We start from the raw sequence: 20,070 nt of genomic DNA on the forward strand, positions 1-20,070 counted from the left end.
TATAATACTCGTCACACTATACGGTAAAACAAGTAATGTAAGTATCAATATCAGTATACCTAGCGTGATAATTGATCGCTTGTATTGTTTCATGTGATGTGAAACTCTTGGAAGTTCAGCTGTGGTATCCTGATGGTAAACCTTGGTTAATTGTTTTCTCAATCTTAATATCACAATACCATAGACAAGAACGACAATTACATATGTTATAAGTCTACATATGGTTATTGAGAGTTTATATATCCAGAAGTTATCTGTGAAAATAACTTTAATTATACATGATGTTGTTTCTCTTTTCCCATATACACCAAAAATTATACCATTGTAAGCAGCAACCAATACAAAAGAGCCTATATATGATAGCGTCAGTCTTGTCCTCCAATTTCTGGTATCTTGTGTGAAACGCAGAGATAGAAATCGCTCAATACAGATGAAAAAAACTTGCACCAGAGAGAATGTATGTGCTATCGATCCAATTAAAACGAAAACGAAACAAAAACATTGACTATATCTATCTAGAGAATTCAGAACTGTATATATTACAGCCACAATAACGGATGTACTTGTTATGATGTTACCAATGCTTAGACATAATGTGAGGCACTTAAATTTCTGCTTCCGTGCTTCTTTTGATTTTATGAGAATGACAAGAGCAAGTAGATTTAAACCAAGTGATACTGTGGAGAAGGATACATACAAAACTATAGCAGTTGGTGTTAGAGTTTTCCCTTCTATTGCGTTCAGTTGACTAATATTCATGGCAAGAAATCTACAAAACAAAACGAAAACGTATAAAAATGTGAAACCAATCATTTGATGAAAATAACAGCCTATTTGTTTATATAAACAAATTACGAAAAATAAATATTATAGACGTGCACTAACTACATCTACTGAACTATAGGCTTCTGAGCTGCGAACGACATACAGAATATGGCTGGTTTAAATATGTTAATTAGTGGTCAACCATCCCTTAACCTAAGACAGTATTAAGAGCACAACTTAAGAACAAACGGTATAAAACATTTCTAATGGAAAGCCATCTTAACTATTGCCTTGAAAGAATTGGTGCATATTCGATTGATGCTTGAATTAATAAATAATTGCGTTATGAATAAATGAAAGAAAGAACAGATAAATGAATAAGAAAGAATTAATAAATGAACGAACGAATGAATGAATAAAGGAATATATGAATGAATGAATGAAGGAATAAATGAAGGAATGAATGAAGCTATATATAAAGAAATGAATGAAGGAATGAATATATGAAGGAATGAATGAATGAATAAATGAATGAATTAATTAATGCATGAATGAATGAATGCATGAATGAATGCATGAATGAATGAATGAATGAATGAATGAATGCATGAATGAATGAATGAATGAATGAATGAATGAATGCATGAGTGAATGAATGCATGAATGAATGAATGAATGAATGAATAAATACATAAACGAATGAATGAATAAATGAAAAAATCAATGAATAACTGAATGCATGGATAAAGGAATAAAGGAATAAATAAATGAATTAATGAATGAATAAAAGATCGAATGAACGAATGAATGAATGAATAAGTGAATGAATGAATGAATTAATGAATGAATGAATGAATGAATAAATGAATGAATGAATGAATGAATGAATGTATGAATGAATGAATGAAAGAATGAAAGAATGAATGAATGAATGAATATATTAATGAATGAATTCATGAATTCATGAATGAATGAATTAATTAATAAATAAATGAATGATATGTTACCACATATATAAAAATAACAAAGTTCAAAATTGAGCATTCTTTCCAATTTTTTTTTTTTTTTAGATATAATGATATTGTAAATCTTCATATATAAACAAAATGCTGAGAAGCAAAATTCTGATGTCATATACGTTGCTTCGTTGTTGTTTCTATGATGTGTTTCACTTCTTCTGTGTTTAATATACATTCATGTAATGTCACTTTGAGTATGGACAATGAACGTTTTCGTAGTTATTGTTTTAAAGGGTTTGAAAGGTTTGAATAATCAATTCCCTAGACCAATTTTAATAACAGTTTGTGTTTATCTTATGCAGTTAAACATACTAGTATTAATATAACTGTGACTTCGACATTCATGTTTGTCTAATTGCACTGAGACTTCAAATTTCTGAATTGATAGAATGGTGGTATTATTGTCATTAAAATTTGTACATGTGTTGACCTATAATGGTTTACTTTTATAAATTGTTACTTGGATAGAGAGTTGTCTCATAGACACTCATACCACATCTTCCTATATCTATGACATACAAATCTTAAAGATATCTATGATAAATAATTTGTTAATTAATCTTTCTAAATTAGGAACAACCAGAAATGTTTATGCTTGCTTGTTGGTGAAAAAAGGTAAGCCAAGGATACCTAAGCGACATTCAAGTTCATTAGTCAAACACAAATTGACAATGCCATGACAACCAAATTGAAAATCAATTCATAAAAGAGGATACTTTGAAATGAAAGATAATACAACGGTCGATATTCGAGAGTAAATTTGAATAATTCAGAACAATGTAGAGACTTTATTGAAAGGGTGTGCTCCTTAAACATACACTGTTTTATATTCCCTGTGTGTAGATTTATGATTTGTTTTCATAATTGCTGATTATTAGACTCATTTAGTCAATAAATAAAGACAACAGAAGTATGCCGGTGTTCAAAAATTATATATCGATAGGGAGAAAACAAGTCCAGGTGACTTACTAAAACCGAGGGAAACAAATAAACTCCAGGATGAAAACAAATGAACAATAGGAATACAGGAGAGCAACAGAAACAACTGTCAACATTTATAGAAACGATCTGTTTAAAAACAACTGCTATTTGCATGACTTCGTACAGTACATTTTCAGAAATAAATGTGTGCTAAACCTGGTTTAACTGCAAGCCAAACATCCCGGTTCATGACAATGTTAAATAAAAATCGCTTAAATGACAATACTACTTGACAGAAATACAGCACAGAAACATTGAAGAAACATTCATCGACTTTTAAAATATTCATTTCATATTTATTTATCAAACAGACAAATGCATACACTCATCATTGATATTTATTTTGGCAATTTACCTTAGTCATCATTTTACAGCCAAAATAAACTGATATACTATTTTATATCTATAATTATTATTTGTTTTTTAAATAATATGATAACTGAATTTTGGTTAAAGGACATATTTTTTCTAAATATTATTCCATATTTTTCATTACTCTGTCTTGAATTCCGTTGACGTTGGCATTGAGTTTGGCCATTTTCAATTGCGTTTCCTAAATTGTCAATGTTCAGATTTTTTAATAACTTCATTGTTTCTTAATATATTATAAATAGTTGCTGAACACATATTGTACAGTAATTAAATAGTAATATTAAGCAAGCATAACAATCTTTTTGTTGTTTTTAATTGTACAACATAATAAAACTTGTGTGGTTTGTATTGAGTCATACTCGTGTGGTTGCATAGTCATAGCTGTTTGGTTTTATTGAGTCATACTTGTGTGGTTTTTATTGAGCCATACTTGTGTGTTTTGTATTGGGTCATACTTGTGTGGTTGTATAGAGTTATACTTGTAAAGTTTGTATTGATTGTAAGAGTCATACTTGTGTGGTGTGTATTGCTAGTGTGGTTTGTATTATTGAGTCATACATTTGTGATTTGAATTGAGTTATACTTGTCTGGTTGTATTACTTGTGTGATGTGTATTATTGAGTCATACTTGTGCTGTTTGTATAGAGTCATTCTTGTGTGGTTTATATTGAGTCATTCTTGGGTTGTTTGTATTGAGTCATACTTGTATGGTTGTATTGAGTCCTACGTGTGTGATTTGTATTGAGTCATTCTTGTGTGGTTTTTATTGAAACATACTTGTATGGTTTGTATTGAGTTATACTTGTGTGGTTTGTATAGTGTCATTCCTGAATCATGTGTATGGTTCGTATTGAGTCACACTTGTGTGGTCTGTATTGAGTCCTACTTGTGTGATTTGTATTGAGTCATACTTGTGTGGTTTGTATTATTGAGTCATACTTGTGTGGTTTGTATGGAGTCATACTTGTATGGTTGTATTGCTTGTGTGATGTGTATTATTGAGTCATACTTGTGCTGTTTGTATAGAGTCATTCTTGTCTGGTTGTAATACTTGTGTGGTTTGTATTATTGAGTCATACATGTGTGATTTGTATTGAGTTATACTTGTCTGGTTGTATTACTTTTGTGGTGTGTATTATTGAGTCATACTTGTGTGATTTGTATTGAGGTATACTTGTCTGGTTGTATTACTTGTGTGGTGTGTATTATTGAGTCATACTTGTGTGGTTTGTAAAGAGTGTTTCTTGAGGGGTTTGTATTGAGTCATACTTGTGTGGTTTGTATGGAGTCATACTTGTTTGGTTGTATTGCTTGTGTGATTTGTATTATTGAGTCATACTTGTGCTGTTTGTATAGAGTCATTCTTGTGTGGTTTGTATTGAGTCATTCTTGGGTTGTTTGTATTGAGTCATACTTGTATGGTTGTATTGAGTCCTACGTGTGTGATTTGTATTGAGTCATTCTTGTGTGGTTTTTATTGAAACATACTTGTATGGTTTGTATTGAGTTATACTTGTGTGGTTTGTATAGTGTCATTCCTGAATCATGTGTATGGTTCGTATTGAGTCACACTTGTGTGGTCTGTATTGAGTCCTACTTGTGTGATTTGTATTGAGTCATACTTGTATGGTTTGTATTGAGTTATACTTGTTTGGTTTGTATAGTGTCATTCCTGAATCATGTGTATGGTTTGTATTGAGTCACACTTGTGTGATTTGTATTGAGTACCAGTTGTGTGATCTGTATTGAGTCATACTTTTCTGGCTTGTATCGAGTCACACATGTGTGGTCTGTATTGAGTCACACTTGTGTGATTTGTATTGAGTCATACTTGTATGGTTTGTATAGAGTCATACTTTTGTGGTCTGTATTGAGTCATACTTGTGTGATCTGTATTGAGTCATACTTTTCTGGTTTGTATCGAGTCATACTTTTCTGGTTTGTATCGAGTCACAACTGTGTGGTCTGTATTGAGGTATTCTTGTGTGGTTTGTATTGGCCATACTTGTGTTGTTTGTATTTTTGGAATTATATACTTATATAGATACACTCATCGAAAGTTTGTTTAACGTTTAATTGTGGTTCGTCAGGTGTCTTTATTCATTAAAATTCAGTACTTTTTTAAGTAATGAAAGAACTAAGAAACTATTAATTGATGTATAGCGAGGCTGATATTGTTTTATTACATGCATCATCTCTCATTTCAAATACGCTCACTACATGCAGTTATTCAGTCTTTTTGGTGGTTTGCTGTCAATTTGACACATTAAGGTGGTACCTAACACTACAGGGAGATAACTCTGTAATGTCAGCTAAACGTTTTAATTACGTTGTGTTGTAAAAGGAATATTAAGCTTCTCAATGATCAAAGTTGGTGTTTGTCAAACTGCTATATAACCAGTGTATTTTTTCTGACAAAACGGTTGGTTCAAAATTTTTGATATTTTTATATTTTTGTTGAAGGGTCAAAGTAAATACTTTGACAAAATTTTATGAAAATTAAACGAGCCAAATTAATTTTAGTGAAAGTGTTGGGTACCGCCTTAAGCGTGTCTATTTATTGTTTTATTATCAAACACAGTTATACACATGGAAAACATATACTTGGTGCCACATGCCGTTTGACAATGTATTTAAACGTTACATTTACCGGATTTGATATCACATAAGCAACACGACGGGTCCCACATGTGGAGCAGGATCTGATTACCCTTCCGGAGCACTTGATATCACCCCTAGTTTTTAGTTGGGTTCGTGTTGTTTATTCTTTGTTTTTCTATGTTGTGTGATGTGTATTATTGTTTGTCTGTTTGTCTTTTTTCATTTTTAGCCATGGTGTTGTCAGTTTCTTTTAGATTTATGAGTTTGACTGTCCCTTTGGTATTTTTTGTCCCTCTTAAATACACGATTTGTTGCCCTGTTCTATTGGTAAACTGTTTCTTATTCGTGGAAAAAACTGATATTGATAAAAGAAACATGTGATAACATACATCTCATAAAACACATGTAATTTGATCATTTTAAAAACGATATTTATTGAAAAAAATACTTTCAATATCAGAGATTAAAGCCTAGCAAAACAACACCTGTCACTAATAAATAATGGACACTGATAACCCACACACATCTAAATAAAAGACACGTTAATTGAGAAAGTGATGAAGATAATTATTCAAATAACCAATTGTCGGAACTTAACATACAATACAACTGACCTTAGAAGTAGCTTTAAGAATGGCTTTAGTCCAGTATTGAAAGTAGAAATTATGGAATTTCGAAACATCCGAAACATTAAAAGAAAGTGGTTAATTTATTTACATAGAAAATTAGTATTACATGTAGATCATATTCAATATCCAAGTCAACCTAATGCAAAAAAAACAATTTGATGTACGTTATAAATTACAAACCAGTATGTGGGAAGTTATCAGTTGGGCATACTTCAACCTTTAAAAAGTCAGATATATTTCGCTGTGTACAAAATGTGTGGAATGACTAATTGTGCACTAAATATCCTTTTAAACAAACGCATTTTGACGATGAAGACACCAAATGTGTTTGGCAATGTATTGACCTGAACTGAATTTTACTGTGCGTGTTGTTATTCGTTTACCTTTTTACATAGGCTAGAGGAATCGGAAGGTTGAGATAAAAAAAAAATATGTTTAACCCTGCCGCATTTTTGCGCCTGTCCCAAGTCTCAGGCCCCTGTTAGTCTTGTATTATTATCAAATCTAATTTCTTGTGTATAGTTCGGAGTTTAGTATGCCGTCCATTATCATTAAACTAATAAATATACATTTTTTAGGGGTCAGCTGAACATGCTGAAGGACGCCTCCGGCAGCGGAAGTTTCTCGCTGCATTGAAGACCTATTGGTGACCTTTTGGTTGTGTATGTTCTATGGCCGGGTTGTTTTCTCTTCGACACATTCCCCATTTGCATTTGCAATTTAATTAAACATATAATATATATCTATATATATATAATAAAAACTATAAAACAAATTCCCATACGTTTCGGCCATTACGGCCTTCTTCATTGGAATAAATTACAACATTGAAACAACATATATATATATATATATATATATAATTTTTGAAGATCATGGTGAACATTTTAAGACAATTAAGTTTCTTAACCGAGACATCGATTGGTTTCCGACATTATAAGTTTGCTGCTCAGTTTCATAATAAATAACTTTCCTTAAAACTAGTATTATATTGATAGGTGATTAATTGAAGAAGCAAAAAAGCAAAAAAAAATATAGGGGTCAATGTTCTTGTTTTCGAGATATTAGCCATTGAAATTTTGGCGGGAAAATGTTCTCTCTTGATTTTTCATAGCTTTTTTATTGACCAGTTAAAGTTCTCAAAAAATATTAAAAATAAATAGAATTTTATAAAACTTTTACAAATGGTTTATAATTATACATGGAAAAGATTTATAAAAAGAAATATGGGATTTATGGGCAAATTTTTTAAGGCATTTATAAATGGATAAAACCAGAGAATTTCGAAATATTTAGTTTAAATATATTTATTTATAGTGGATTGGGAAACAAGTTTTGCAACTTATATTAATCCCTTTCCACTTTGCGGGTTCGAGTGGTGCCTTGTAGCGGCATTAGCCTACTTTTTTTCGAAATCTACAAAGGTGTCTTTAACGTGCAAGAGATATGGCTCTCTCTTAACACGGGTCAGCCATTTATCGTCCCCGTCCGACGGACTATCATCGTTCCCTCAAGACCATACTCGCAAATGGTGTCAAGGGAGAGCCGAAAATTGAGTTCCTGAAATTTTCATCCCAAACGGGAATCGAACCAGGAACCTTTGTGTTAGTAGTCCGATGCACTAACCACCACACCACGGCTCTCGAAATATTTGACAAAAAGTCCAAAACATGACAAGCAAACATCCTTAAGATAGAATACAAGACAACTGAAAATTCATGATTCTTAATATGATTGAATAATAAGACATGAAACAGTTTACACAAAAATAATTTTCATTACTTACGTTTTATAAGCAGATCAGAACTCTAATAAGCTAACCAATGTTCACTTGATTCGCCCTCACCCAACGAGCAGATAATATCTCCAATAAGCTGACAAATGCTGACTTGAATCTCCCTCACCAACGAGCAGATTATTTCTCCAATAAGTTAGCCAATGCTAATTTGAATCGCCCTCACTGAAAGGCAGATAACATCTACTAAACAGCTAAGCAATGTTATATATAATCACCCTCGAGAACGAGCAGATAATATCTTCAAAAGCTAATCAAAGCTAAATAGAATCGCTCTCAACAACAAAAAGATTATATTTTTGATGAAGGCGGTTTCGAATGAACGTAATGTACTTCTAACATGGTCACACCTTGTTTCCTCAAATTTCTCTGGTGATTCATCAAGATAGTTAATTTGCTGATATAGTTAATCACTGGTGTCAAACTGATCATCGTAATTGCACTATCGGTGATCTCAACATGGCGGAGCCCTAAACAGGTAACATTATCTTGTTGTAATTTTTCCGTGTATATACAAAGGTTTAAAAGAACTAGTCTACTTAGCCTCTATGTTAATATGTACGGTACTGTTGTATGTTTGAGCTCGTAATTTCATATGTGACCTTGTAACCAAAAAAATAGCCATTGAAAATTAACGGAAGATCATCGAAACCCGATGAATTTTGTGTGTCATGTTAGTCGTAATTTCATTATAAGAAAGTCGTAACTCATTATTATAGTAAATAAACTCATTATTAATACAAGGATTAAAATTTTATATATACGCCAGACGCGAGTGTCTTATTAGCAATAACTAATACTTTCTCTATATTCTGATAGGGATCGTGATTGAAAAGGTATAGGAAGGTTAGGTATTAGTGCCAATGAGACAACTCTCCATCTAAATAACAATTTATAAAAGAAAACCATTATAGGTCAAGGAACGGCCTTCTACACAAACCCTTGGCTCACACCAAACAACAAGATATAAAGGCCCCAAAATGTTTGATAGTGTGACTAGAACTAGTGAATGATTTACTAACTTACTTTTTTCTTTGTAAATAAAGTCTTTATATTTTAAGTTAAATTTTACTGTTAATGTTTATCATGATGACAAGGAGAGTCAAACATCTGTCATTTTCACACATTATTGATACAAACTATAATGTTTCAATGACGTTCGTTTCCAAGTAAAAAGATAAGAACTAGGCCACGGTACATTATTATCCTATGAATTTCAATCTTTCTTGTCCATGGTTCACTTGAATGAATCGCCATATGACTATGCATTTTATACAGTGTAATTTGTTTAGATAAAGACCAATTATAAATGTTAAGTTTTGAAATTTGTCGATTCGTTAACAGTCTTAGAACCTGAAGAAAGTTAGTAAATAGTTTTGGTAAGTGAAAAAGAATATATTGTTGCATGATTATATTTCAGCAGATAAACATAAGCATGAATAAATTATATGGTATTAGAGGGCCTTTAATATTAAGTACACATATATCCTAAATTTGACGATTTAAAAATATCTTCATTTAAATTTATGAAATCCTCATGCTATGTTTGTCCCCATCTCCCCACTCCTACTTTTCATTTTACCAAAGTCAAATGTTGTCCCAGATTTCCTTTTGATATTCTTTATTCTCCTCGTTGCCAGGTCGAAATGGTGTGACGGACAAATTAAATTAAGACTTTGGCACATAAAAAAGTCAAATTAGTCTCTTCATTCAATGATGTACTTACGTGAAATTAAAAAAAATCAAGAATTTAAAAATGATACTGTAAGTTGAAAAAGCATTTTTAAAGTAACAACATAAGCTAAATATATTGAGAGGTCATGGAACTCTTTTTCGATATATTTGATTTAAAAAGAAATGGCGGAAAAAGGCTGACTCGGACTTTTACCTTATATTTGCATTGGTATTATTTAGATCTCAAATCAACAAAAACCAAATAAAAAATCTGCCGAATTTTGTCGAATGACCTTTTATGAGCTATTAAGTCTGATATACAACGGGTGTTAGGCGGAAACTGTTTTACCTTCTATCGTATGAAAAAAACAAGGATTACAAACATCTAACACAAAATCCAAAACCTCTACTTAGTACATCCTTAAAAAAAAAGAAAATCTACCAATAAATGATCAAGGGAATATAAGATGAGTATACTCTTATAGTTGTATAGAAAATATTCAGTGAGTGCAATGTCGATAGCTAAATAAATTTGCAGATCATAGATGTTATATAGCAATAACAATGTGTTTCTTTGTAGAAGAAAATTATTGCTGCAATGTGGAAGAAATATGTACCTTTAGCTGACAGTTCCAAAATATTCAATCAAAAGTACCTTGCAGAGAATTGATTGAGACTCATTTGTCGGTGTACAAAATATTGTGAAGTGACGCCGGGATCAAAATATACCATGCAATAAAAGAGGATCAAATGATACCAGAGGTACAGTCAAACTCATAGATTGAAAATAAACCGACAACGCCATGTAAAATTACCTGAGAACACCACCAGTAAGTTGATACGGATTATAAAATACAAACTTGATAATACAGTATCAATTTTGATATACAAGAGGTGCATATTTCCTCGATTTACGAGTAATCAGTGGTTTTAAATGTCATTTGAACATGTTGAAAACCGAAACTTTGGAGAGCAAATTAAAAAATATTGAATTAACAAACACATGGTAATCATGGTAATGCAGAAATGATTCAAGGACATATATTAGTCCCAGGGCGATACTTTTTAATTTTTCACACTTTGTAACAGTAGATATTGCAACTAAGGGAAGGAAGGATAATTGAGTAATAAACAAGAATTAATTTACAGATATAGGTAAATTTAGGAAGTTAATTTTGATGTGTCGAATACAGCATAAAAACATATTCTTTGAAACATAATTGGACTCTGATTTCTTCTTTTAAAAATTGTCACTTTTGTCCTTCTGTTTCTTGATTTCCTATATTACCTTGATCTATACATATTCTTTAATAGTTTGTATTTTCCATGCAAATTGCAGTGACTGAAATGCAAAATGTCCTTATCGCTCGAGCTCCTCAAACACATGTTTCGTAATCTGAAAGTTATATTAGTTCCATTAAGTGTGCGCCAATACTTCGTCTGCACTAGTCAAGAAAAAAACATAAAGCACGTGTTATCTACAAAACAATGAAATTAATAAGAGTTTTTAAGTTATATGAAACGACAACCTTATTCTGTAACAGATCTAACTAGAACATGGTACGATAATCGAATGATCTTTATGATTGACCTTTGTATTTTGAAACGTTTCAATGTATTTAAGTAAAAAACAAAATTGATACTTACAATTACGTGTATATTTATTCCGTGTTACTGTCAGTCCGTAACTATAAACTATGAGTGTGCATGTAATTTACATTTAAACAAATTCACACACATGACTTGTCATGTACATAAACATATTTTATTTTTCACAGTTCGGTGTGTTTGAATTTATTTCTTCTGAAAATAGGCGCATTTGATTGATTGATTGATTATATTAAGTGATAAATATCCATTGATTCGATTCTTAAAGTTTATATGTAATTTATTTTTATATCTTCATGCTAAAATAATAATTGGTTGGAGTCAGATTTATGTAATGTTCATTCATGTGTATATTTATGTATATATTGGAGAAGACGTTACTCAGTTGAAAAACTTGTGTCTCATCCATTTGTCTTTTTTTTAACAATAAAATATGTTTAAACTATATGAAACGAGTAAATGGTGAAAATATCCAAATCTTCTTTGGCTTAGTCTTCTGTGCACAATTTTATCATTTTCTACGCATCTATATCGTACATATATAGTCGTCAATTTCTTGTCTCTGTCTGTCTGTTATGAAGTGAAAATATGGCAGGCCAGCTTATTTATTGTCGTGTTTTAAAGCCGTAGTTTACCGATTTTCACCTTATAGTAAACAAACAAGGTCATGGAAGGATGTATATTGAGCACGTGAATATCTTGTACAATAAGATACAGTTTACTTCAATGACAGATCCATGAGTTTTGTGATCAATAGAATTTTACGAGAAAGGCTACGCTGGGTTCACTGCATACCGGAAACATATATCGGCGAATTGTCTATTGGAAGCAAACGATTAGAATAAAAGTAAACTTTGTTTTTTTTTGTTATGTTACACAACTTTTTTTAATTACATATGCCGTTTGCAGAGAGTTCTGACAAAATCAGTTACGCGTGTGTCCTTGTCGACCTCTTTTTCTTTTCATATGAATCGAAACTATTTCAGACACTCGTCAAAACAAGAAGACCAAAATGCCAGATAATTTAATTTCACTTTCAGATATATTGATGATGCTCTTTCCATTAACATTCCGAACTTTTCTGATTGGCTTCTATTAATATATTCCACAGAATTAGAAATTAAAGAAACAAACAGAAACGGCTTCCTCCGTCTCATTTTAGATTTATATCTCGAACTTGACATACACAGTCATCTCAGTACCATAAACTATGGCGAAGGAGTCGATTTTAATTTTGAAATTAAAAATTTTCCCTACCTAAATAGCAATATACCAACTTCACCTGCATATGGAATATACATTTCCGAACTTATTCGATTTTCAAGAGCTTGCAGCTCCTACTCTGAATTTGTTAAATGTCACCAGTGTCTTAGCAGAAAGTTGATGATGTCAAATAACGTCTCGTTTTTTTAATAACGGTTTATCGAAAGGTTCCTTAGAACTTGTTGATAAATATTCCATATCAACTTCGAAAATGATACAGATGTTCGTGATGTATAGATTTTGCGTAATGACGTTGTTTATAATCTAAACTACGTGTTATATTGTTTTTATTTGTCTTTGTTCTATCATTTATATTACTTTTACTGTTTGGTATGTTTGTTTTGGTATCCATTAGACGAGGTTCGGTACTTATATATTCCGTCAATGCGTTTATTCTATCTTTCAATTTTGCTGGTGTGTTGTATATGAGACTTTTTGTGGTTTTTTTTGTTCTTATTACGTGACTCTGTACTTTTAAAGATCTCGCCATTATGTCATTGTTCTTTTATATGTCGTTATGTTATTGTTCTATTGTTAATTTGATAAAACTTTGAACGACAAACAACAAACGTATTTCACTTGCTTAGTGGTATTAACCATATAAAGATTCTTTAAAATTCTGACGAACGTCTGCATGATACTAAATCTTGGTATGTTTCTGAAATTAATTCTAACATATCTTTTTGATTAATTAACCTTGCAAATATAAAATTGTATATAAAATGCAAGTAAATATTCATTAAACTGTCATACAATTGAGAGGTTTAGCGTTATAAAACCAGGTTCAATCCACCATTTTCTACATTTGAAAATGTCTATGCCATGTCTGGAATATGACAGTTGTTTTTCATTTGTGTTACGTGTTTTATCATTTGATTCTGCCATTTGATTAGGGACATTCCGTTTTGAATTTTCAGAGCTTTTATGACTTCTTTCATTTACTATGATTATAGGATATTTTACGGGTTCGTGTTGTTTATTCTTTAGTTTTCTATGATGTGTTTTTGTACTGTTGTTTGTCGTTTTCATTTTTGGCCATGGCATTGTCAGTTTGTTGTCGATTTATTGGTATATTTCGTCCCTCTTTTATACAGTTATCTTTCAAGTTAATTGTCCGCAAGTTGCGACTATCTTCTATGATCTTCTGTAAATGTTCCATGGCTATTATACGTTTCGTAATATTAAGAACACATATAGCTCAAAACCTTACATATCAACCTAGCGGCTGAGTTATTCATTCAAACAAGTCGTAAACAAGGGAGAACTTACAGAAAGACGATTCTGTTTATGGCTCCGCCGTATTTGAATCACCATAACTGTAATTACGATGATCAATTTTACACCAGTGGTTTGCATTTATTATACAAAATATAGCACTGATCAATATTGTCAAAGCACAAATAATTGGACCTATAATTGATCGAATTAAATAACCATTTATTGTTAACAAACAGTGAATTGTTTGAAATATTTTTTGTTTGGTATTTTTATTACTTGACTTATTCTAGCGTCAGTGATTAATCTTGAGTAGAAAAGTTCAAGTCAAGCAAACAGAATTAAAAACCTTTCATTATTTTCTTTAAATATTTCTCGCCTCATCTACCTTTTTATGAACAATTTTGTATTTCTTTTGAGCATCCATTAGGTAACTTAAAACGAACAAAAAATATGAAAAACAACAAAACTTAACTACAAAACTAACAGAGTTCTGGTTTTGGACAGGAACACAATATTCATCAATTGCATCAAGCATATTTTCTACGCCAGACAACAGTTTCGTTTTTATATAACTCATCGATGACTTTTTAATCGAAATAATTGATGAAAATTCATACATAAATATGTATCAAAGACATGCGATTTGCATAATGATAATGATAACAATGATAGTGTATACTATTGAAATGTACACATACAACATTTTGGAATCTATTTGCTATTTCGATTACAAGTAGTGTTATTATCTTTTCCATTTTGATCTCTATCTAAACACATAGGAGCTTGTAAGTGTGATTCATTAATCTCTTATTGACAATTGATTTGCATCGTTTGATGTTGAATTTTTCACTATATCTCTAAGAGTTTAAACCATAAAATTAATTTATAATTGAAAAGGACATATTGTGCATATTTTAGAATACTTAACTTATAGGGAGTAGTACTACGACTGATTAATAAATCAATTTAACGTTGTACAATAATTATCTAATATGACACATTCTTACCTGCGTCATTAAATATTGTGTAATTCGCCATATCTACTTAAATGTGTTCACCTGTCAAAACTAAGTTATGATTAAAAATGGCAGTTTAAATGTATTTTTATTACAATCCTGTAGCCCTTTTCACAAAAAATCTTAATTGTAAAATTAATCTTACGATAAAAATATTTAGTTGAACAGTTGAGGAATATTTTAGACTTAAGATACATTTTACTCTTAAGATTTTTTGTGAAAAGGGCTACAGGTCTTATCCATTTTTTTGTAGACGTAACGGGCGTCTGACGTACTTAAATTATAATCCTCGTACTTTTGATAAATATTTACACCACTAGGTCGATGCCCCTCCTGGTGAACTTTTCGTCCAGAGGGTATCACCAGCCCAGTAGTCAACATGTCGATGTTGACATAAATATCAAAAATGTAGTCATTTTGAAAATTTTCTGTTTACAAAATTTTGAATTTTTCGAAACACTTATAAGGATTCTTTAATCTCAGTCAGAGATTACCTATGCCTCGGCACAACTGTAGACCCTCAAAGCTCCACAATTTTGAACTTGTTTTGCTAAATAAATATTTTGACATGAGCGTCACTTAATTATAAATTAATTTTTTGTACAAAAATGCAAACTTGGATACGGATTGGATACAAAAAGGTGAATTATCTATTGCATTTTTCAAAATGTTTAGACAAAAACTAAATAATTGTGTTTTTAATCAATTTTCTAAGTTAGACACGAAAGAGGAGAAAACAAGAAAAACAAGTTCAGTGATCAATACTTTTTATTTTATTTATGATAATAGTTAAATGTTCATTTTTACAAAAAAAAAAACAATTCTATCTGAGGAAATACATACTGATGATCAATTTTAAATCCCGTTAAACTACTTTGCAGAACCTTGTTTTAAATTTAATTGTTGATTTGGTCCTGCTCAGAATATGCATGGTAAATTTGCCATTGGACGTTTTAACATTCAATAAGTAATCAATCAGTATGAATTAAATTAAATGGATTGTATGTAATACAAGGAGACGAACAGTAATATAATAATTAAAGATATAATCAGTCGGTGTAAACCAAAGACAATCATAAAAAAGGCATTCGAACTCGAAATTAACTTAACTGTCCAAATACCTTTCTATGAGGTATACAATTATAATGATATACAGATCGCTAAAATAATTACGAAATATTGCATTTTTCAGAACGACATTGGACTGATGATACTCAAAATTATAAAAAAAAAAACATAACTATTATCACTATTTTATGTTGATAAAAGCGTGGTTTTGACAAAAAGTCAATTGCATTGTCTCCAATGTTTATGTATTCACTTTATTTTGATTATTGTTAATTTTGAATACAAGTCACCAACAAGATATATAGTCCCAGAAGCATACAACCAGACTTGATCATTTGGATTTAACTCCCGTGTAATCGTCACTGCACCAGTAAAGTAGTTATTACCGATATGGTCGCCGATGCGTGTATACGAAATAATATTCCCATTCAGACTTATATAATATTGTGCACCACTGGTATACGACATCACAGAAGCAGATATTAAGTATAGTCCTTCCCGTTCACAGGTGAATTTTCCAGTGTTTTTGTATGATGACAGGTTGGTAATACCTACGCTAAACATCACATTATCGAATTTCATTACGGTAGAAGTTATTGTTCCTGTGGACGATAGATAAGCGGTCATGGCAACTGAAAAAATAATGCAGTTAGAAGTATAGTATTGAAAGAAAACGTTTTGGAGTGTTGACTAAAATATATTTTAATACTTAATTAACCTTACATTTCTTTGTAAAATACATTTTGATATAAAAAGAGTTTCAAATGTTGATAAGTAAAAAATGAAATCATCCATTCGTAAATTTAACTCACGCCGTCACGAAGTGTTTGACCGTTATGGAATAACCGTTTAACAGATGATATCGGATATTTTCCTTATGTCGAAGCTGCAATCCCGTTTCCTTTTTACGAATGTGATCTACCGAAATAGATAATTTACGGGGTTTGTAATGATATAAGCACCATGATGGGTAAGATTCATTTATTCTTCCGGAGCACCTATGATCACCCCCAGTTTTTAGTGGGGTTCGTGCTGCTAAGTTGATAGTTTTTCTTCTAGTGTCTTATGTACCATTATTTAAAATTAAGAATCGAAATTGGGAATGTGTCAAAGAGACAACAACCCGCCCAAAGATCAAACTGTAGCCGAATGCCACCAATGTATATTTAATGCAGCGAGACACTCCCACCCCCGGAGGCGTGCTTAAACTGGCCCCTACACAAAATGAATACAAGTTCAGTGATAATGGACGATATACTAAAACTCCAAAATATACAAAAGAAACTTACATTACTGTAAAATCATAAAAGACTAACAAAGTCCAGAGGCTGTAAGTTTGTTGTTTACTGTTTTAGCCATGGCATTGTCAGTTTATTTTGAACTTTAAGTATGAATGTCCTTTGGTATATTTCGCCCCTCTGTTTTAAGAAAATAAATGTGGTGTTGAAGTTTGTAAATCTGCTTTCATCATTTCATGTAGTGAGTCCAAATGATATGTTTGTCATATTCAGTTGGCAATGTATTCAAGAGACAGCAATATTTGAACTAGATACAGACCTTTGAGCAAAATGAATAAAACAAATGAGTTATACCTCTTTTATATAAACTGTGGATTTTACATATTTTGGCCACGAGCATCACTGAAGAGACATGTATTGTCGATATGCGCATCTGGTGCAGTTAAATTGGTACCGTTAATTTTATAAGAAGTTTTAAGTCATATAGTTCATTCCCCTGTAAGATCTTTTTACAACATTACAACAAATAATACATTTATTCAAATGATAATTAGGTCTTTTAGGTTGAAAGACCTATAGGTTTTGTTCTGATTATTATTTTTTTCTTCTTCCGTCAAATTTCTTTCTTGCGAAGTATGGTTGTTCCATAAGATTTTTGGAAGATGGTATCGTATAGTTTATACCTTCAAAAACTGACAACCGCGTAACCAAATATTTTACCTTGTAAGAGTTATCTCCCCAAAACACTGTTTTTCTTGTGGCCACTACTCCTTTGCAACCGTAAAAGATAATGATTTTTTTTTTCACCAAATTGCTCATTACATCTTCAGGATTAGTATTTTAATTTAACCGAAGCTATTCGGAGACTCCATATGATAGTTATCCCCCCTTTTGTATATGATATAAGTGATATGCATTTCTAACTGGTAAACCATAAGTAAAAGAGACCTAGGGTCTTTTGAGTTAAGATCATCGGTCAAAAAAAAATTAAGTCAAGGTCAAATATCAAGGTCAAATTCTAAATTTTGATTTTGGCTTATTTTCACTTATTTTCATTAACCTTATAAGATATCGACAAATTATGTTTACTAAATTGTTAGTTGCAACATTTCGTAACTTATAAATTTTGGTTGCAAGGGTGCGTAGACAATAAATGGGAGTTTTACTCATGAACCATACATATTAAGGAACTATTGTCTTTAGATTTGAGATGTTTAGACCATGACCTAGAAATTGAGGTCAAGGCCATAGGTTAATCGGACGTTCTAGATTTTGATCTTTGCTCGAAATTCATATTTATACATAATAAAGCCATAGATACTGACATTTTCAACTAAATTTTAATATTTTCATATCAAAGTAGATCCTTATTGGTTGAAAGACCTTCAATTGTTCTCTGAAAAATTGGTTTTTAATTCTTGTAATTATTCTTTGTCTTTGTGCCATTTTCTTAGCTTTATTATGATTGATAAGCAGTACTTTGATCCTTAAATTGGAACACTTTCAATCGAAGCAAAAAGTTAGAGCACATACTAGGAAATTATTGATTTAAATTAAGCAAAACGTCTGCAAACACAATTTGCATATATGACACAACTGCTCAGACCGTGTTGTAATAGTGCATATACATATTATTAAATAGGTTGTACAAATAGTCATGTTGATGCAAAAATACAAAGTTCATTTAGCATTACCTCTTTCTGAAATCTTTTTCATCTGACTCTGCATGACGGACAATGTAAAATTTTCATGTTGTTCCATTGCTTCCATATCATTGATTATACCTGTTGTTGTCGAATTATGATGCAGTTCTAGTCTTAATAATTGTTTATCCGTTTTCGTTTCTAAAGTCTTAAACCGATTACTTATATTGCTATTTAATTCAATCAAGCTACGTTTCGAATCTATTGTCATATTATACAACGCTAGAAAATCCTGACTTCGTGCACGCTCGTTTACAGATAAAGAATGTGCTTGATCAGAAACGGTTTTCACGGCTAGTTGCAGAGTTTGAATTTCCTGTAACGGTTTAATGTTCCCAAGATGTTTCAAGATTTTAACATCGTTGCTTACTTCGCCAGTTTTGTTACGTAATAACCAAAGTTCGTTTGTCATTAAGTTCTGTTCAGTTTTTAAAACTTTGTTTTCAGTTTGTAGCTGATTATATTTACGTTCCAGTCCAATATATTTGTGTTTTAAAGATTCATAACTTGCGTTGGATACGCTTTGGTTTTCACATTTGATTAAAATTTGTTCGAGAATATTAAATTTTTGTTCCAGTTCTGAAGTTAGAACAAACAGAGACTTATCAACGTAGCGACGCAGTTGTTGACCCTCTAAATGTATTGCCTTGGTCTCATCCAGGAATTCTGTTGCAGTAATATAATGATTAGATGTTCCAGTTTGACCAATGGTTATTTGTGACTTATCTAAGAGAAAACCATTAGCTGTTAGAAACACAAAAAACATAGGTAAGTACTTCATCGCCATACTGTTTGTGACGAGAAATGAAGAAAGGTATCATATGTCGCTACAAGTTAACTGATAAATTTTATCAATACAAATAAGTCTGTGTTTGCATAATGAATAATCACGCAATATTCTATTTCAATATCCAGTCAAGGTGCACGTTCAATGATATATCTATATATGTCAACATTATCTTCAAACTATCAATACCAGTATTTGTTGATCGAAAGGGGGATAAAGGAGACTTAGGGGTAATCTAAAATAAACCACCATGGCAAGACTATGAAGACTTGACAATAACAATGCGAATCACGGAGCCGAGAATAAATTTGATATACATTCAGGTGATCCATA

The 20,070-nt window shown here is 31.4% G+C and overlaps 1 protein-coding gene across 1 annotated transcript; it reads right to left on the reverse strand.

Annotated features, from left to right (window-relative positions):
* Positions 1-16,258: 16,258 nt before the first annotated feature.
* On the reverse strand, positions 16,259-19,743 carry LOC134727979 (uncharacterized). Its single transcript, XM_063592376.1, has 2 exons — positions 18,942-19,743; positions 16,259-16,641 (listed from the first exon to the last, which is right to left on the reverse strand). The coding sequence occupies exons 1-2, from the start codon at positions 19,735-19,737 to the stop codon at positions 16,259-16,261; spliced, it is 1,179 nt and encodes a 392-aa protein (XP_063448446.1). The 5' UTR covers positions 19,738-19,743.
* Between the last annotated feature and the right edge of the window lie 327 nt (positions 19,744-20,070).

Source organism: Mytilus trossulus, chromosome 8, assembly GCF_036588685.1.
Source record: "Mytilus trossulus isolate FHL-02 chromosome 8, PNRI_Mtr1.1.1.hap1, whole genome shotgun sequence".
In the NCBI taxonomy this organism is placed as follows: domain Eukaryota; kingdom Metazoa; phylum Mollusca; class Bivalvia; order Mytilida; family Mytilidae; genus Mytilus; species Mytilus trossulus.

What these genes read in the sequence shown, in the direction of transcription:
- LOC134727979 (XM_063592376.1), bottom strand. Translation starts at nt 19,737, where the DNA reads ATGGCGATGAAGTACTTACCTATGTTTTTTGTGTTTCTAACAGCTAAT. An exon ending in GAAAAAGATTTCAGAAAGAG is followed by an intron (nt 16,642 to 18,941) that starts GTAATGCTAAAT and finishes TTATTTTTTCAG; the next exon opens with TTGCCATGACCGCTTATCTA.